This window comes from Colossoma macropomum, unplaced genomic scaffold (assembly GCF_904425465.1).
Source record: "Colossoma macropomum unplaced genomic scaffold, Colossoma_macropomum, whole genome shotgun sequence".
NCBI lineage: Eukaryota > Metazoa > Chordata > Actinopteri > Characiformes > Serrasalmidae > Colossoma > Colossoma macropomum.
This window is the reverse complement of record NW_023494809.1, coordinates 4,737,212-4,758,614: the sequence shown is the minus strand read 5'-3', so window position 1 is coordinate 4,758,614 and position 21,403 is coordinate 4,737,212. Positions and strand designations below refer to the sequence as shown.

Genomic DNA, 21,403 nt, shown 5'->3' with positions numbered 1-21,403 from the left:
TACTAGTGAAGCTAATGTAAGATAGTGTTCAAGGAAAATTAATGATTACACTAGACATTAGAATGTCAAATATTAAAGGGGAATTCCACCAGTTTTTCAAAATGTCTACATAACTCAGTCACTGAGACGACAAATAATTCAGTGTGCTTTAACGTGAAATAGTTCATAGTAGAGAAACGTGCCTGTGCTCAGAGGTGATGGAAATCTCCATTATTTTCTTTAGCTATTATAAAATACGAGTCCATAAACCACATACTTAAAAGATCATTAAAGGGATGCAAACAATGGAAGCTAGTTAGTATCATGTCATTTGAGAATATTCTAACTGGTGCTTGTATTGTTGTATGAAGTGAATCGCATTTTGTGCCAATTTCCATGAGGGTGCTGCTCGTTGACTCAGCTGACCATGTGAACAGCATACTTACTCCGGTGTCCCATAATATTTATTTACCAGATATCAGACCCTCTTATCTACTATCTCTTACCAACGCCACTTACAGGGACAGTCCCCAGGGATCAAATTAGGCTTATGGCTGGATGAAATGACCTGTACTGCCCACGACTAGTGTTTACAACTAAAATTAAGGCGTTCACTGGTCTAAGATACACACAAGTCTGCAATACAGCTTCGGTGGAAGGAGCTTCTGGTCCTATTTGTGAGACTTCTCAGAAATTGCGTCAACTGCAAATAACAAATGGGTACCAAAGCCCTTGGGATGAAGTGCCTTGGTGAAGGACACAGTGGCAATACCAACATGCAATGGCTTTGATCTTGTTTTGATCAAAGTCATCTTGCCTTGTATTTCGATTGTAGAAAACAAAGGTACTCCCAGACTCCCACCACAATGAAGGCATTACAATTCACAGAATGGTCAAGGGACGTTCCTACCAGTTTGTACTCTCTAGATTTGATGTGAGGAAATGAATCTACAAAACTATAGAGCAGCGGCACATCCCCATATATCAGGGGTCGGCAGCATGTGGCTCTTTTACCGACCCCTTGTGGCTCTTTTACAGCCCCCTTGCGGCTCTTTTACTGACCCCTTGCGGCCCCACAGCAGAACTAGATTTAAAGGTAGAAAAGAACTAATCCTCTGTTGCAGTTAAACAATGCTTTGCAATAAAATAAAGCTTTGCTCTAACAAACAGTTTAAACTCAGTTTTAAGGATAAATGGTCTTAAACACTGGAATTAATGTATAACTGATAATTCACCGACCTTTAAGCCTGAACAGTTTACAAGAAACTGTTGTACTTTTGCGGAAAAGTTTCCTGCCGGAGATGTGAGAAAAGCAGCTATAGCTGAGCTAAAGCTTAAAGCAGAGCAAAGTATAAGGCATTTTTATATATATATATATTTTATATATACACACACACACACACACACGTGTGTATATACATACATATATATATAATATATATTTTTTTTTTTTTTTTTTTTTTTAGCCTATACTAGGACTTTAGCACATACTATGACAAATTTACAGCCAAGATGGTAAAACGTCAAATTAGTAAAATGGACATAAAATGTTGCTGCTCCCATAGTGCTTTGATTTTTGTTGAAATGACACAAACTGGCTCTTCTTAACATTTGTGTCGCTGACCCCTGCCATATATAATGGGCAGCACTGCAAAAGTCAGAGACCACCCATCATTCATTTAACTTCCAATAAAAAAGGCCTGTAAGCACAAGTTATTATTTTCTCAGGTGATATGTCTGAGGAGATTAGATATAAGATAAATCAAAACAGAGTTTGCAAAGTAGTTCTCAGAGCAATGGACTGACCATCCCAGAGTCCACACCTCAACATCACCGAACAAGTTTGGGATTACTTGAAACGTGAGAATCTGAAAATGCTAAACCAACTTCTAAGACTGTACTTTGGCGATATGGAAAAGTATCCCAGCAGGTTTCTTTGAAAACCTGAAAGTGAGTCTCCTAAAAAGAATAGAAGCTGTAATAAAGGCAAAGAGTGGACACTGAAAATTCTGATATTATTTTTAGTTAGTTTTTGTATTATTTTCTGTTAATGTACATTTTCGGCTTTGTACTTGTACATGTTGCTCATTTTGACTGAAATGGAGATAAAAGAATGATGGTCACTGATTTTTGCACATTACTATAGAGCAGTGTTTGTCGGTCCTGGTCCTGGATGCCCACTGCTCTGCACTTTTTAGTGTTTTCCCTGCCCCCAACACACTTGATCCAACTAATCAGCTCATTAACAGCCCATTATTAAGATAAAGTGGACGTGTTAAAGCAGAAAAACACTAAAATGTGCAGGATAGTGGGCCTCCAGGACCAGGGTTGAGAAACACTGCTGTAGAGAAACTGATACAGAACTGTAGAGGTCAGGCAGTGCCATACGCCAAGGTACATTTCAGTTTTTTGTCTACTGCAAAGAGCTAACCAACCACTTAGGATCTATACTTTCAGCTCGCATTAGATAGCCATGTGTGATTATTTATCACTGAGTGCAAGCACTCGATAATCCGTTCATAATCAGATTTCTACAGTTATGTAAACAGCAAACTCCGATCTAGAAACCTGATAAGAAATCCACTAAAGAGAGCTGGATTTTAGCTCAGTAATCAGATTTCTCAGTGCATGTAAACTCTTACTCTGATTTCTTTCGCATGTGTGAAAACAGACCGGAAATAAGTGAGCAGCGTTGCTGCGAGACTCAACAAAACGCTTTTGGAAGTTTATTGGCTCGTTGCAAAGCAGAAATACGATTATTGTCTGATTCATGTAGACCCGGAGTTTCCCCATTATCTGATTACTCAAGTGCATGTAAATGTGTTGATTGGATTACTGTCAAAATCTGATTTTCTGCAGTTATCAGATTATTAAGTGCATGTAAGCACACTCACTGTCTGTGTATACTGACTGTAACTGATTTCAGTAAATGATAATCTCTTCAAACTGAAGTGAACGTTAGCTCACATTGACATTAATGTTATCTTACCTGGCCCTTATAGCTGAATGGGCTGCTCAGAGGGTGGAGGGGAAGTTGGTGATGAGAAAAAGTATAGCATTAGGTCTGCATATGAAAGCTGTTTGTTACCTTGCTGCTCTCTTTCTCCTCAGCACCATGGAAGAGTTTAAAGTTCAGACTGCCAAGCACCCCGTCCCAAACAGCACGCCCCTGCGGCCTCCAAGCGAGCATTCGAAAGAGCGTGCCAAGCGTTTATCGACGGAGTCAAACGGAACGAGTGACGGAGGCGCAGGAGCCAAAACGCCGGTGGAGCTCACGGCGCTGGAGGAGGCCTTCCGACGCTTCGCCATCCACGGAGACACACGAGCCACAGGGAAGGAAATGCACGGCAAAAACTGGTCCAAGCTGTGCAAGGACTGTGGTGTCATAGATGGCAAAACAATCACGCTCACGGACGTGGACATAGTCTTCTCCAAAGTCAAGTAGGCCATCTTTGGTTTTAATATGGAGTCTTATTAATGGTCTACTGCTGTAGCTTTACTAGGGGCCCTATAATTTAAGTGACTATGAGATCAGTATGAATCTGCAGTGTGTAGTTTTACAGTCTGACAGTAATAATTGTGGAGTGATTTTAATCCAGTGTGAATCTGCAGTGTGTGTAGTTTTTACAGTCTAATAGTAATAATTCTGATGTGAACATCTGAGCTATGACCGTTCATTCTGGTTTATCTGTGGGAATTTGGGAAATTACACAGACACTTTATCCTGTCCAAATCAGCCAGTGAATTCCTCCACATTACATTACACAAGCCCCTCTGGGAAGGCTAATCCAGCTTGAATAGCGCTACTCTACTAATGCTAATCTCTACTTTTATTATAGGGATTTTGAGAATGTACAGTGAGGATCTTATTAAGCCTTGATGGTTCTCAAACTGGGTGCCCTGGATCACTAGCAGTTATTGAGCACGGGGTCCTTGACAAATTAGCCTTTACTCTTAAATAAAAGACTACTTTCTTGATTGTGACCCAGAATATCACAATAAAGCAGTCAAAATCACTTAATTAAAACTCTGAAGCAGTGTATCCTGAAGCAACTGTAAGCCCAGTCAACAATTATGATCTTTACCTACATGAACGAGCAAAAGCTTCTGACCTTTCTATGCTATCGCAAAGTAATATATTTAATTACATTGTAATTAAATTTTAACACAATATTTGCTTTTTATCAGGGGAGAATCGTGGACCCTTCTGATTCAGGTCCACATTCACAGTGCTCGAAGCTACAGGAGGTCATGATGGCTCATTCTGAATAATCCTGATGTCTGCAGGCCAGAGTGACTCAATGGTGTCTAAACTAGGCCAGATTTTTATTAATGCGACCTTAGCGTAGAAAACCGAAGTGCAGGTTTTCACAGTGAAGAGGACTTGCGTCTACGAAGCATTTAAAATACTCTGGTGGTTGGTTAGTTTACATGCACCAGGATGTGGCCTGAGTGATTTTGAGCAGGGCTCTGTTCAGGAGATTTGCTTCGCCCTGACTGAACCCCCAGAATAAAGATTATTCTGCTCGACAGCGTCGGGACACAGTGGGATCAAAGCAAGCCAGCACAGACACTCTGTCTACCTACAGCACTAAATCTCACACACTCCCAGTATACATGAAGAACGCAGGAGCTGGTCTCTTCCATCATTGATCAGTTAAACGACAAACTGTCATTAAACAGCCACGTGCTGAAAAAGTGCTGCTTTGGTGCTTTTGTTTTAGAGGTGAAGCTGGTTTTTGCTGCAGACCTGAGTGTTTTGATGTGTGACTGCAACAGAGCAATAGACTTGGCAATACAAGTGTGTGTGCTGTTGGCAGGTGTGTGTGTGTGAGAGAGAGAAAAACAGGACTAACTTATAGGACCAACAAAATGGGCCTAACTTTGTAATGTGCTTCTATAAAACTCCACGTTTCCTAAGGGTAAGATCAGGATAAGAAGTAGAATTTACATAACATACAGATACTATATATATATATATATATATATATATATACATATATATATATATATATATATATATATATGTATGTATGTGTATGGGAGTGAGTGCATGTGTTTTAAAGGCCTAGGCTATAAAATGTATACCAGGCTGCAGTGGAGGAGGGGGAGGGGAGCCAGACGAAACTGGGTCTTCCTCTCCAGGCGAAAGCGATGCAGGGCCCCAGAAACAAAGAGGCAAATCGTCTTTTAATCACGGCTGGAGACGTACAGGAGCACTGAGAGAGATTCAACGTCATCGCCAGCAGAGACTTGCTTTAACGCTGATCGCAGAGCCACAGTCTCTCAAGACAACACTGTCGGACTGAGGCATTGAGTGTACACAGTGGCTCCCAATAGAGCAGCACAATATCTTATTGCAGTTATATTGCTGCATATTGTGGTTGTGAAACCATTTGCAATCAAACAAAAGCATACAGCTCATCCACTGATATGACATGGTTAAAGACAAGCCTGCATTAATTTGATCAGAATTATTTAAGTTTGTAGAAAAATCCAAAGAAAATCAACAGTAATAAAAAAAAAATTGTTGAATTTCTCATATCATTTATTTCATACATGTGTTCTGACTGCCAAACACTGCTCGAATTTGGATCATTTTACAGTCAGTCACACTTCGATAAAAGCTGGTCCACAGTTTGTTGCCGTGGCTGATGTTGCTGACCAACATCGTCACTCTGGTGTCCGTGTTGGCCATTCTTTTATGTCTGCGGCCTTGAAATCAAAGTGGTCAATTTCAGATGTGATGGACTAGACAGCAGGAGGTGATTGAGGGTCTGCTTTTATTTAAAATGTGACTGAAACATCCCTGACTCAGACATTCAGCTAAACGGGGTAAGATTACTAGAAGATAACTAGAAACTCACTAGAAGTTAAAATTTTAGGGGTTTATCTTGTCAATTTGTAGAGTCAGAAGTTGGAGAGATATGGGCAAACATCTAAGGGGCTGTCTGAAAAAAACACTGAAGCTAAGTGAATTTACACAGAGCCAGGAAACCAAGACTGTCCTGTTTTCACAGCATGCAATGCTGTTTTGTCTTAAAACGATTATCAGGACCTGCATTCCCATCACTGTTATGCAGACAAAGGAACACAGGATTTACCATCTATAGTACTCCTCTGTAGTGGTCAGCACTCAAATTACTCACAGTAGGGCCGCATAATATGAGCACTCAGATTACCCAAAACCGGGCTCCAGGACTCAAACAAAATAACACTGTTTGTGAAACAGCCCTAATTTTGAACAAAATAATAGACTTTTGTTGGACTATGATGACCTTGATTCTTCCACACACCCACAGAAACTCATCTGGAACTCTGATGGGTCAGGATGCTCACAGCACACAGTAAACAACACTGATCAGGGCGGTAACTAGAATCAAAATGTCAGTGAGGACTTTTCTGCAGAAAGTGACCCACATCACTTAGTACAGGGGTCGCCAACCCAAACGTTAAGAAGAGCCACTTTGTCCTTTCAACAAAAATCAAACCACCTTGGGAGCCACAACATTATATGTTCATTTTACCATCTTGGCTGTAAATCTGTCTCAGTATGTGCTGATGTGCTAGTATAGGCTAAAAATATAATACAAATAAAAACGCAGACTTACTTTGCTCTGCTTTAAGCTTTAGCTCAGCTGTAGCTGCTTTTCTCGCATCTCCAGCAGGAAACTTTTCCACAAAAGTAGAACAGTTTCTTGTAAAATGTCCCTCAACGTTCAACTTTTTACGAGGCTGAAAGTCGCTTCTCATTCGCCAGCTTCTTATTTGAATTTTCTCGTTCCACCTTAAATAATGCCTGAGGCGCCAGAATGTAACTGCTGCCCTGTGGCAACTCTAATTTTTCATCTAATTGCTAATATAGCCAACTGCAGACCTTGTCGTTTAAACTGAGCAGCTACTGGAACGAGACTAAAAAAGCAGACTGGCTAGCAACTAGAGAGTGTTTTTGAGGCCGATACGATCGCCTTTTGGCTGACACCAATCGAGGGCGGGACTGGATATCACATTGAAAAGCCTAGAAGTGATTCTCAATAGCAAAACAAATACATCCCACAAACATTATGAACCAGGACAAAACAATACTGACCTACTGATTCTGTGAAACTGCAAAAGTAACTTTGTTGTCCACTTATCAAGCAGAAACAGAGCAACTGTTCCCTTTTAATCCCTTTTCATGCCTTCAACTCTTTCAACAGCAAGTCCCCTTCCTTTTCTCCAGCTTCTTGTTCAAATTTTCCTGTTCCACCTTAAATGGTACAGTGGTTACATTCTGTTGCTTCAGGTAAGCGTAACCATAGAAATAACCGGAGCTTACACAATCGGCGCAACCTACACAACCTAGTGCAGCATAAGATGAGATTAGCGCTCGGACGCTAACAGAAACGAATCCTCAAAGCTTTGAGGACAAACCGCATTAATTACAGCTCTGCTGGTTCAGTGAGCACAGTGAGTTTCCAGCATAACAGGAGCCAAATATGTAACATACTTCAGGAAAAATGTTTTTCATTCGTGAAATAGATATGACGAGACTGAAGGTGGCTTCCTATTCACCGGCTTCTCAAAGGAATTTTCCCATTCCACCTTAAATGGTGCAGCGCTTACATTCTGGAGCCTGAGGCGAAATATGGCTCATATGTTTTATGCCACTCATCAGCTCTCAGGATCGGCTAAGTTAAAGAAATATCAGCCAATCGCTGCTCTCATATTTGGGCTGAAAATCGGCCCGATACATAGCCAATCGATCCTTCCATCTCTACTAGCAACATTAAGAGCCAGTCAGTGCTGATTGTGTAGTCGCACTGCTGTTTCCACACTGAATCTCATAAAACACCTCAAAATTATCGAGGACCATGGTATCCTTAAGCTAACTAGGGCATGCCAGACACAGGTAACAAACCGAAGGCTTGAGGCAATGGCAGATGGCAACGGTTGCTGAGCAGTGATTGGAGGGCTGAGAAAATGAGGCGGAGGCTGGCGGAGAGTATAATGATTTTGATTGGCCATAACACAGTGACAGCAACTCGCAGAAAACAAATCAAAGTTCATTATCTTAAAAAAATCAGCCCAATGAACATTCCATCTCAATTTGCTTGTGTAGGCCTGTGATACCCTTGGCTATGGCCCTAAGGAAGCAACCGCATTATCAGAACTGCACTCTTTCCACTCATAGCTAGAAATGCCCATCAGTGGGATTGGTTATAGGGCTAATTTGCATACTGCAGCCTTCTATGACATTAATATTGCAAACACTAGTATCATGATAACGAGATTAGTAAGCTGGATTTTGTGCAGCTCTACCCAAAAGGCATCATTTTAAGATCACCATCATTTCTACACAAAAAGTTGAAAAGTTCAAGAAGCTGATTTTCTCTTGTCTTCAGGCTGTATTTATGAGACACTCACCTCCGTGTTCTGTTCTGTGTATGATTTATTGCGGAGCACATGACTCGCATACATGCACAAACACACGCATAATCACACACACACACACACACACACACCGGTCCGCTGGGAGTTGGAGAATTTCCTCTGTGACATTACGCAGTGTGGAGCAGGCAGAGAGGAATGGAGCGCTGAAGGATCGCCCAAACAAAACCACCCGCTCGCCCAACAGCTCAAATTAATAATAAACCCAAAGGGGGCGTGTTTACCCAAGCCTGTTGCTATGACAGCCTGGGTTACTCAGGGAGACCGCAAGCTTTATGGACTTTTGTTTAGGTGATTCATCACCACGGCGATGGCTGTTTGTATTTGTGTTACTATGCACTTTTTGCCATGGAAGTGAGATGTGGTGCGGTGGCCCTTAGTGGGGGTGAACACATTTGAGGAAACACCATAAACATCCAGAAGTGTTTGGAGTGAAGTGGCTAGAACCCTGTACCTGCTGGTACAGTGTCTCATTCTAAAGGTATCTGCTCTAGAATCTACACTGGCAGTCAAAGAGGACTACTCAGATGCATGTGTCAGGCAGTGATGCTTTTGAAAGGGCCCAATTGTTCTGTTCGCTTTAAGTCCCAGCAATAAAAAGTGTAAAACCCTCAAAATATTTTTAGGGAACTGTACCAAAGTGCGGAATGCTGCGTGGTACACAGTGCTGAATGGCATGCAGTGCGTAACTGTACAAAGTGAGGAATGTTATGCAGCTCAGAGCGGTACAATGGTATGCAGTGCAGAACAGTATGCAGTGCAGTGCTGTATAAAGTGCTGAACGGCATGCAGTGTGGAACTGTGTCAAGTGTAGAATAGTACGGAGCACAGAAAGGTACAAACGTATGTTGTGCAGTGCAAAACAGTATGCAGTGCAGGATGGTATGCAGTGCAGTGCAATACAAAGTGCTGAATGGCATGCAGTGCAGAACTGTGCAAAGTGCTGAACAACATGCAGTGTGGAGCTATATAAAGTGTGGAAAAGTATGCAGCGCAGAATGGTACAAAGGTATGTAGAGCCGTGCAGAATGGTATGCAGTGCAGAAGTAGTGCAGTGCGGAACAGTGTGCTAAACGACATGCAGTGCGGAACTGTACAAAGTGCAGAATGGTGTGCAGTGCCGTGCAGAATGGCACACAGTGCCGTGCAGAACGGTACAAATGTATGCGGTGCGCAGCACACTGCAAAACGGTGCACAGTGTTTAATGGCACGCAGTACAGAATGGTACGCAATGCAGAGCGGTACACAGTTCAGAGCAGTACAAAGTACTGAACGGCACACAGTGCAGTGTAGAGTGGTACAAAGTGCTGAACGACACGCAGCAGGGATGTAACAGTATGTGTACTCGTCCTGAACTGCCACGGTACAGATGTATACACAGTATGTGAGAAGACTGATGAATGTAATGCAGAACCAAATTTCACAAGCCTGAGTTCCACCCAGAAGCCTTAAGCTGTAAGCAAGTTAGCAGCAGCGGTCGGGGGAGGACCTTTTCTCATGCGGCTAACCAAACGATGGTCTATCTCCTGACCGCTGATCAGCTGTGAGGCCGAGTTTGAGGTGTCTGAACAGTGAGTGAGAGGTGAGGAAGGCAGCTATTGAGGTAAATAAAAAGAGAGGGGATCTAAAAAAAAAAGGCACAAGCTGAAATGAAACAAATGAAATGAGACTCATTCCTGTCGACGGCCTGTGGTATTTTTGTACCTGTGAAGAGTACAGTGACGAACAGTACGCAAATGCACAAGTAGAAAATTTGGAATTTTTAAACCAAAGTTCAACAAGACGTTTGAACACAAAACTCAAAAAACAGCTGAAAAGTGTCTGGGTGTGGCCTATTCTAATGAATACTCTTGACTGACATCTCCAAGACTCCAAGACAGTGGCCTGCAGAACTATACACATTGATGGACGGTGTGCAGTGAGGCGCAGGACAGTGCCATGTGCAGGACAGAGATTTCTTATTCTGTGAGAATCGGTCATAAACATTACAGACATCTTGTGGTAAAATTATATGACTCCACTTCCCCACGTAAAACCAATCCCGTCCAAACCGTCCTTTTTTCTTCAGTGTATGTCACTGGTCAACTTCTTTTTGACTGCCTGTAAGATAAAGACTCGAGATCTCATCATAGGGACGCATCATAGCTGGAAGGGACATTCAGAGATTTTAGATTTTATCCACTCGGACAATGTTTCCCAAACAGCAAAAGGCTGCTCGGACTGCGGCCTGCAGCAGGACAGCCCTCAGAACCGGCCTGTTTGTGTTATCACACATGGCTGTGTTTATTATGGGTTCTGTTCTCCTTGGAAACCCAGTTGAGGCCATTACACTGCAGGGGTAACCATGCAAACTTGACACCTTTATAGTTTCACTCCTTTCCTCAACTATCCATCATGTCAGTCGTCACTGAGGAGTCAAATCTCATGTTCTCCTGCTTTACACTTTGTTTACAGCACACAGTGTACATGATGATAGATTAATTGTGGGCTCTTTTCCTTTGCTCTCTTTTTCTAGGAACAAATCGAGCCGCACCATCACGTATTGCCAGTTCAGGGAGGCCCTCTCCGAGCTGGCCAGGAAGCGCTTTAAAGATAAAACCAGCGAGGAGGCGGCAGAGGAGGTTTTCAAGATGATAGAAGGGAAATCGCCAATTATAGCTGGAGTCACGGTAATGGCTAATAAATGCTAATGTGGCTAACAGCAGGTGAGAACACTAGAGCTAGTTAGTTTCCGGACAGTCAGCAAGTACCGACTATTCTAGTCATAATCCAATATTTGTAACTGTATGTGAACAGTTGATTTATTAGTTAATCCAACAATATTTGAGTCTCTCACAAGCTCAATTTGCACACCATATGCCAACATATTAGAATCCACTGGTCACAAGCTGAAGAGAGTGAAAATAACCCTAAAAATAGGAGTTAAGGGCTATAGCTCTGAAATAACCTTTAAAAGGAATTCCACTGATTTATCAAACTTTCTGCATCAATCGTTCATAAGAAACGGCTGATTGTAGAGACTCGGATTTCTTTACAGTGGTGGTGATAGGAACCAGGCGTCGCCATGTCTACAACACAAGTAATGCCATTTTATTTGAGGTACCTCAAAAGTCAATGTCTCAGACATCAGGCAGTGAATTCATAACCATTTCATGTAATAACTTCCTGTGAGGGAGCTTTTAGAGGTGGACGTCTGGTTCCTATCAACACCACTGTGAACAATTTCTCTTAAACAGAGCATTTCACATCAGACGACTCTGAATAACCATTTAACTTTGCAGAAATTTCAAAAAATCGGTGGAATTTCCCTTTAAAGGGCAGAATAAAAATAGGAGTCTTAGGTGTCATTTCCTTTAGAGGTGTTGAGAGCTTATATTAAGTAAAGCTTGAGCTTTTTTTTTTGTAAGCCTTTACAACGTAACAATCAGGAAAACTGACAGAGAAAAGCTGAACAACTGTGTGCACAGAAATTCTTAGTGAACATTACACAAGAAATTCTCTAGGTACTCCCTAAACAGCAGTGCTCACCAACCCTCCTACCTTCCTGCAGATTTCATCTTCAACCCAAATCTAACCACCCCTTCAGCTAATTAAAGACTTCTGAAGTCAGTATTTAGATGGCAGGAAGATTGCAGGAAGGTTGAGTTCTCTATGAGCAGGGTTGGGGACCACTACTATGCAGAGTCTTACTTGGAGACCTACTTAAAACTTTGGTGCAATTTTAAAGGGGCCAGGTCATGAAAAACTGTTTTTTTTTCTTAATTAAAGAGTAAATTTTGTTAAAGTTTTAAAGCTCCTCAGCCCATACAGTCCACATATGTAAACCTGGCTGCGACAAAAAGCCCTCTTTTTAATTGATCATGGTTGTGATGTCACACCATGTATAGAAATACCTATAACAGCAGTTAGCTGCGGCCATTCACGTTGAAGTGATGTGGAGAGATGTTCCTGCAGGTAGTTGGCAGCGGAGTTAAAGATGTGACAAAACGATTAAACGTTGTGCTGTTCATGGCTGTCGGTAGGCAAATGTATCACTGCAGCTTTTCAAAGGATCCAAACATTCGAAACACCAGCCTACATCAGTTTAACTTCGCCCACTCATAGTGAAGTCACAGGGAGAGTTTAAGTCGGGACTGCTTTTTGAATGAGGCACAATACTCATCTACATGTCTTAAAGGCACAGTAACAAAAACAGCCTGTTTAACTAAAGAGAGGCTGGAAAAGGGTAATGTTAAAATAAATTATAAACATTTTTCAGGACATAAACCCAAAAAATATATAGAAATGGACCTCAGTGGATAAAAACTAAATACAAGAAAGATGTAGAATACAGAACCTTTAAGGCACAGCAACAAAAAAGGCTGTTTAATTTTAAGGGCTACAGAGAGGCTACGGTCATGGAAAAATGAACGACCGTTTTGAGGACACCGAACTGTACAAACATAAAAAAGCTAACAAAAAAAGGAAAAAGTGTACAATCTGGGCCATTTATAAGCACTTAAGTTCTAACCTTTCCTTCTCTTCTTGATCCCCCCCCGCAGAGGGCAGTGGCGTCCCCCACCGTGTCGCGGCTGACGGACACCAGCAAGTTCACAGGCTCCCACAAGGAGCGCTTTGACGAGACGGGCCGTGGGAAGGGCAAGGCAGGCCGGGTCGACATGGTCGACACATCCGGCTACGTCTCGGGATACAAACATGCAGGCTCGTACGAAAAGAAAATTCAAGGCAAACCCCAACAGAAACCCATGTGAGAGATTTCCCTGTTCCACAAACGAACAAAACAGGAGCACAACAGGATAGCATTTTCCATTACCGGTCGAGGGTATGTTTATATCTGTTTTTGTTTTTCTGTGAATGAGATCCGTTTTCTGTTCCTTTTCCTATGCTGTCTGAGAACTGGAACACTGTTTACAGAGACGTCGCCAGCTGGTACATTCCTGACCAAATCGAAGATTACTCTCAAACTTTCTACTAAAGTCTCAGAGAGGCAAATCAGAAAAGTTTTATAAACTCAAAACAGGTCTTAATAATATTTCCCAAGAGCTATGAATGATGCCAAGATTGATAACGACAAGAAAAAGAAAAAGAAAAACACTAAGCAGAAGAAAAATGCTTTTTTCCAATGAGGCTAAACATCAAACATTGTAGTGAGGGCTCTTGACTGTGTTATTGGAATAAGATGTACTACCTACACCATCATTTGCATTATGTGGCCTATAATAATTTGCATTTTATGGCCTCTTAAGAACTTAAGAAGGATGAGTATTTAGTGTAACAATATCAGATGTAAAGTTCACAGTTCTTTTGGTGGTTATTTTACTTCATGTTTAATATTGACCTTTATACTTGTGTGTTTTATTGTGCATCTTTCCTTGTGGTCAGATTGGACTTGTGTAGACTTCTTTTTATGTCTTTCCAAAAAGCAAAACTGACTGCAGACTAAGCCCAGGTTTAACCCATCAGCTAATTTACTGAGCTTTAATGAATTCTACTGATATATTTTTTTTTTTTTCGTGAAATTTGCGCACATCTTTTAATAGTAGCAAAACGGTTCATACGCTCAACTGCTTGTTTGGTGCATAAAGAAATCACTGGTGATTAAGATTGTATATCTTAATATTTTGATGTTTCTATCCAGTATATAGGGTCAAAAATATTTATAGTGTATCTGTATGTATTTCTGATGCTAATGCTTGGTGGCATAATATAAACACTGGCTGTTATTTTCTTCTGTTGATGCCCATCACGTAAAAAGCACCATGAATGCACTGAGATTAGCGCGACCGGAAGCAGGAATTTAGACATGCATTCCACACTTGCTGTTTATATCAAGTCTGCCCACAGTGTCTCGGTTCAGCTATGCACAACCTTCTTCACTTAGTATCAGTCTGACTACTGAAGCTGCTTTCACACGGAACACGGAAAAATGCTGCTATGCTTTCAAACACACACACACACCAACAGGGTGACTCAAAAAGATTCATCCAATTTTAAAGTGATTTATTTCACTTGTAAATCATTACAGATCAATGCAGTAAACCGTAAATGGTTTAAATGAGCATAAAGTTTATTATGTAATTTTACCAGTGCTCAATATGGACCTCCTCCAGCTGTACAGACAACATCAACGCCATAGTCAAATTCATCCCATACTGGATTGATCATGTCGGGTGTCGCTGCACTCACGGCTCTTTCAGTGCGATTTCGGAGATCATCCAGTGTTGTGGAACCAACGCCGAACGCTCTGAGCTGTTGGAGGTTCACTGCCCACAAAAACCACATTGCACAGTTATTAAAGATTCATTCTTATTGAAGTGGAGAACGCAGAACGCTTTCTGCTCAGGGGTCTCATCTCCTCTCAGACTGAAGGGAGCCATCTTCCACTGACTGTCAGAAACTCTATGACCCCCTCTTTCAAGTGGTATGTGATTGGTTCCTAGGTGCCTCACGGTTGTAAAAAATATGGCGCTTTGAAATCAGATTAATCTTTTTGAATCACCCTGTATATTAAAAAAACAACATTCCAATGTCTACAACTTTTGTGCCGTGCTCAAACCGGGAAATCTCAGCGTGGCCAATATACCTCTGAGGCCGGTTGCACAAACAGGGCTTACACTTGGTCGCAAGGCAAGTCGGTCGTAACTTTAGGACCACAGCAGAATCAGATTAGTAGGTAAAAATAAAATAATCCCCCTTTGCAGTAAAATAAAGCTCTGCTGATCGTTCAACACAGTTTAACAATAAATGGTCTTAAACACTGGAGTTAATGTAGAACTGCTAATTCACCCTTTAACCCTGAAGATCAGTACAGACTGCTGGTCACATAGTAACGTGCCTAGCTGGTAGCTAACGAAACGGCAAAGAGAAAGATTTTAGACAAACATTGATAATTTAGAGACGAATGGACTTATTTGCATTTATAATCACTCCAGCTGGTTTCCTGATACGTTTAATCTGCAACGAGAAACTGAAACACTAAAAAGTCGTGGACCTGAAGTCAGTTTCTCATTCACCAGCTTATCTGAATTTTCCTGTTCCATCTTAAAGGGTGCACATGATTAGATAACTTTGCTACTAAGTGTGCAAAAAAACTGGACTCATCACTTCATTCAGAATGACTGAGTTTAGAAAGAGATGCAGATATTCCCATAGATTTTACAACTCCAGTTAAAACCAACTGGAACAGCTGTTTGCTTGTTTATGGTCAGAAACCACTTTTCCTCCTGTTTTTTTCCTGGGTTTTGTAGCCGCCCTGTGTAAGAATACTATAAGTCCTTGCCTTGAGCATACTACAAGCAGAAGAGCTAGAAATGTAGCATGTATTTAAACAGAAGCAGACCGCAGAGATGTCCTTCCAGACCTTCTGTCCATGACCCCACAGACAAAGATATGTGGAAAAACTGTGGTGGTTTTCAGGGTTGAGTTGACAGGGGTCACAAACCCCAAAGTACATTTTTTGGTGTTCACAGCTCAAAAAGATTGAGAAACCATACACTGTCGTCTCAAACCCTCTGTGCCTTTCCTTTTTTTTAAAACTTCAATCTGTCTGATTATGTCCCAGTGTGGTTTAAAGCAGCTGAAATAGTTAATATGCAAGTTTCACTGTCTGCTTTTATATTGGTGGTATGAATTGGCACAGCTATCTGCAGCCAGAAGTAATTATGTGCACAGCAGACTGGCTTAGTAACCCACTGTTATACATATTTTCACAAGAATGCACACCCCTAAGACCACCTTCGTTAAGACCTGTTTGTGCAACTGGCCTCTGAAGTCATGGCATCATTCTTTAGTTGGCTTCATGTAAGCAACTCTGAGTCTAAGCCAGTTTTGTTTATGGGGAAGAAAAATTAACAGAGCCCTGTGTTAAACAGACACAGTCCAAAGTCAATATGTTTCGTGTTGTGTGCATTTTCCTCCGAATGTCACTGGATCCTCTGATTAACAAATTAAGGAGCCATCTATGAATTTTGTTACATACAAGCCGGCAGGTTTTTAAAAAATGATAAAATTACTAAATTAAACCCACCCATAGTTGAACATGCTGTTCTAAATTTACTTGAAAAAAACTTGTTGAACATCTAAACATTGCTAGAGGCTCTGTGTAGTGACGCAGGCAACACCACTGTCTCATTTTGGCCAAAAGAATGTCATTTCGCTTCAAAAACATTGTTTGCTAGCTTAAAACTGCTTTGTACTGAACTGACCTAATCATAAGACTGGCAACCTCACCAAAGTACCCCACACAAACCTGCAAGCTGGGTCAGACGTAGTAATTAAGTTGCTTTGGCAGTAGTAGAGCACAGTTTGAGTAGCTGCTGTTGGTATATAATTGCTGTATTAAACTTACTTTGACTCAGTACTTCAGTGCACAGAAGTGTTAGCTTGCCTGTAGCATGGATGTAATAGTACATAATTTGACTACTTAATGAGCGTGTCAGGCTCCAGTCCTCGCAGGCCAAAAACACAGCAGACTTCAGCGCACTGCCTCACTGAACACAACTGATTCAGCTCATCAGCTAATTAGCAAGACCTCCATGAACTGAATTCAGAGTGTTAGATGAGAGTAAACGCTGATCTCGGCAGCATTTCGGCCTGGAAGGTCCCCAGTTTGACACGACTGACTTGACACTCGGGGTGAAAATGTACAGAGCACAAAATTTGCAATAATGCAATTAAATAGAACTAATTATACTCTCTTAGTAAAGAAACAAGTATGTTCAGTAAGCGTTCTTTAGGTACTGATGTATAACAATATTTTATCGTTGTTGTGATAAAGTCATATGCTCTTTGAGCACAGCGTGAAGATCGTGAGTACTTAAGGATCTGCATGTTTCCTTACAAAGAGAGCATAATTGGGTTGTTTAATGGATTCATTAAACTATGCTTTAAAGAATTTGTGAATTCGATAGTTTGGTTACACCTAAACACAAAGTTCTTTCCTCACTTTGGCCACTTTTGCTCCCAACCAGCAAGCGCAGCAAGTACCGTGTTCAGCGTGAAAGCAGCTTAATGCACAGAACTTCCATAACTGATATTATACGTGAACTATAAAACTATATGGAAGTTTAAACTTCCATAACGTAATTAGATCTTCACACAGAATTATGAAACACACAGAAATACACTTCTAGTAATAAGTGTACAACTCTGTTGATCGTGTCAGACTTCTTTTTTTCTAAAATCAAACCTTTTTGTGGTACAAAATGAAAAAAATATATTAAAAAAAAAAATCACGTAAATATTTGTAGTTTTTTTTCTGGGTTTCAATAATTTAACATCAGGGCACATTAAATTCTTATGCAGAAATATGAGAAGCGTTTTTAGTGATTTGTACAGGTTTGGTAATCTGGTTCAAAATGCACAATTTATTTTAAAAAAAATAATTACGATAATATGAACTCAAATATTTCTTGAAAATACTTATTTTTTTCTGAGTTTCAGTGTTATAAGTAATAATTGAGTAATTTTATATCATGGCACCTTGCTACATTTTTGGTATGTGCAATTATTCCAGCCTAATGAACAATGTTTACAAGAAAAGCACTTCAGCCAAACAACATGCAGTAACCTAAATCGTAAAGCTCAAAATTTCCCCACTAGTTAGTTTTTCCGAAACTGTGCCAGTTCAATTGTCACAAAGTTAGAAAAACACAGAGCAGGTTTCCCGAGAGGAGATTATAACATGTACAGACATATTCTTCTACAGAACATCTATTTTTCAGATATGGTGGCGCACTGTTCCTGCTAGTTCCTGCTTAGGAAGTGACTTATATTTATATCAAACCGCAAGTTAAGAATATTGTTGTTGTATTTAACGAATGATTTTTGATTTTTTTTGTGTGTGCTTTAATGCCAAATACTGTAATCCCTCTGTTTCGAGGAACAAATGTTGTCTTATTTTTCATATAACTATTTTTTATGTGTTACAGTGCCCTGCTGCATGTTATGTCATGGTAACGTTCAAGAATTTAACTTGTCCATGTTTTGTAGCGTTGTTCAGAATAAATTAAAAGAAATGAAGAAAAAAAAAGGGAGGACAAAAGAAAGAAAACCTGACCTGAGGAACCGCCTGGTTTTCATTTATTTCCCATTCAGACTTGGGTACAACGCATCACTTATTTCACTCTATTACATCATATAACAAGTAATGCTTGAAGGAGAACCCCACCCAAAAACACATAATTTATGATTCCTTACCATTACAAATTGTGTTCTGCTCAAAACTCGCTAATAAAAGAAAAACCACATGTATCTCCATTTTTGTTGATTTTTATTCTTTTAGGTCATTTGAATATAACAATTTTCCTTTACATTGTCTGAAAATTTCATGATGATTGGACCAATAGAAATGCCCAAAAATTACTGAATCTCTTTACATTAAAAGGTACATTAAAGGTTAAGGGCATTTAACCGTCTCCTGTAAATATACTGTAAATATTTTCTGGAGATACTTGTTTTTCTTTGTACAGCGACGATATTTATGGAGTTATAACCACTCTGGGTTTGAGACACGTCAGCTGCTTGGTACTTAACCCATCAATGTCAATATCTGAAAATTGAAATGTCCTTCAGTTCATACATGCTCAAGCTTGTCTGAGCACAAATTTGAAGATTTTTTTCATATTTACCAAACTGCATACCGCTTTTGATCACATGAACTACTGATTTTTAACAGCACAATATAAAATCCTAATTTGCTTGTGAACAAAAGTTCCTCCAATGGTTACTGTTAAATAAGCCAGGCGTATATGGGTCAATGACCAAACAGGCTTCAAAATCATTTTAGAAATCCTTTTTAAAAAGACTAAAGTATCAAAATGAGTTTCATTCCTTTAATTTTATAAATTCCTTTTTAAACCAAATCATCAAATTATCCCACCAAGAAAATGTCAAGTGGTGCAACCACATTTTAATAAAAACATTATACTTCATCTTCCATCACTGTGTATTTGTACTTGGACACCTATATAAAACTACTTACATGAACTCAATGTTGTATTTACGTTTTTCGATATATAAACATGATTATAATAACCACCACTTGACCTGGCAAACTGACCTACCCTCAATGAATTAAAAAATGACTTCCAGCATTTGTGAAAATACACTCTTTCTTAAATGCATATCAGAATAAAAGTTCTTTGCTGTCGGTTGCGCCGTCTGACATTTGAAGAAATTCATTTATGGATTTCTTTCAAAAAAAGTTTGCCCTACATTGTTACATGTTATGATTTAAAGGTTTCAAACATAAAAAGCCAAACTATTTTATAAGAATTAGAATTTTATATGACTTAATTACGTTTTTACTTAATCTGTATTTACACCTGAATGGTAGCGCACCTGACATTTGTACACTCTGGAAAACAAAAAAAGAGTTTTATTTTGAGGCACTGAAAAAGTGTGCACATAATGGAGCTGCTGTAATATTCTGTCATGTGTTTATTAATTTGTTTAATAAGAGAATAATGAACTCAGACACAAAAATGCACGTCACGTCACTGAACTTTACACAGTTTAATCACTGTAGTATTTTTCCTCATCATACTAAATTTAGTTGTACAGCACAAACAGGTTAATCTTCATTATTATTATTGGCAAAGCTACTGCGACCTCGCTCTGCGTGCAACGTTCCTTTAAAGTTTATCAACCTTACCGACAGAATAAGTTTTGGCTGAGTGAAATGACTGATGCAGTTGCTAATTTCAGTCCACTGTCAATGACCTCATTCACTGTGGTCTGTGTGTGAAGTCTGTGCGGAGAGTGCACATCACATTTACAGCACAACTGAGAAAGGAAAAATCTTCAGAACTGCTCGCACAGAACTAGGCCACCAATAAACACGTACATATTTTAATAATGTGATGTTTCACTAAGATATGAAACAGACCACCAATTCTGACCTGCTGTAGAAGACCATCCTCCTAACTACCAGATGTGTTTTGTCCGTTCAAAAGATTCAATCCAATGTTCAACAGTATAAAACTTATCTGGTTGCAGGCAAATTGTTCTAATACTCCAGTCCTGTGCAGCTTCATGGGTTTCGGTATCAGTATCAGGTAATCAGGACGAGGCTAGGAAATTATTTAAAAACAATAATAAAAAATAAAGTTTAAAAAAAAATGTTAAATGTGTCCACATTGATGAACAGAGCTGTAGATGCACCTAAAATGACTGAGAAAGCTGCAAAACATTGGCCATCAGTTTAAAAATATAATGCCTCATTAAAAAGTGGTCATGAAATTTCAAAGCTAATAATTTGAAAAAAAATTGAAGTAAATAATTCTTGAATTGTTGCACTATTTGATTGTGCAGTCTGTTACAGAGTGGTGAACCCCTCCTCATCTTTACTTCTGAAAGACTCTCTTTTTATACCCAATCAAGTTTCAACATCTGATTTGTTGTCTTTGTACTATCTTCAATTAAATATAGGGTTTAACCTCTTCAACTTGAGACCACCGGTGGTTCCAAAACGCACTTCGTCATATTCTTCATAACTTTCATATTTCATAAACTTCATTCTAAAGGTGGGGGTCGTATGAGAGCTGTAACTGTCTTCTTTCCAGTCAAATAGATGGGTGATGTAATTATAAACCCTTATAATAAAAGAAGCTGAACTCACAATTTTTTTTTCTACTGAAAGTCGACCCATTTTTCCACAAATCTGGGCTATAAACTATAAACAGATGGCGTCTCTTCAGTGATCTGCTCTGTAAAAAATATTCTTATAAAATAATACAAAGAGTGTCTAAGATTTTTGGTTTTCAGCAGTAAATTGTAAGCATATAGCAATATGTGTGATCATAAAACACATTTTCTGTTAATTTGAGGGGAACTTTTACAAAAAATAAATAAATAAATAAAATAAACATTGACATTTATTTCATGCAGTTACTGAATAATCTGCCTTATGATTTGGTCACATAAATTCAGATGGACAAACCAAAATATACCCTGGAGAATAAGAGGTTAAAGGATGTGCACATCATTGCATTT

At 39.7% G+C, this 21,403-nt stretch overlaps 2 protein-coding genes across 3 annotated transcripts in view; one reads left to right on the top strand and one right to left on the bottom strand.

Annotated features, from left to right (window-relative positions):
* LOC118798636 (tubulin polymerization-promoting protein) overlaps positions 1-13,196 on the top strand; it is a 34,428-nt gene extending 21,232 nt beyond the window's left edge. For both annotated transcript variants that reach the window (XM_036558078.1, XM_036558080.1), the window contains exons 3-5: positions 3,091-3,420; positions 10,926-11,079; positions 12,952-13,196. In XM_036558078.1, the coding sequence (XP_036413971.1) occupies positions 3,095-3,420; positions 10,926-11,079; positions 12,952-13,161 (690 nt within the window). In that variant the 5' untranslated portion in view covers positions 3,091-3,094 and the 3' untranslated portion in view covers positions 13,162-13,196. The remainder of the gene's footprint in view (positions 1-3,090; positions 3,421-10,925; positions 11,080-12,951) is intronic.
* Positions 1-21,403, bottom strand: part of cep72 (centrosomal protein 72) — a 56,735-nt gene that overhangs the window by 25,588 nt on the left and 9,744 nt on the right. The gene's annotated exons all lie outside the window — the stretch shown is intronic.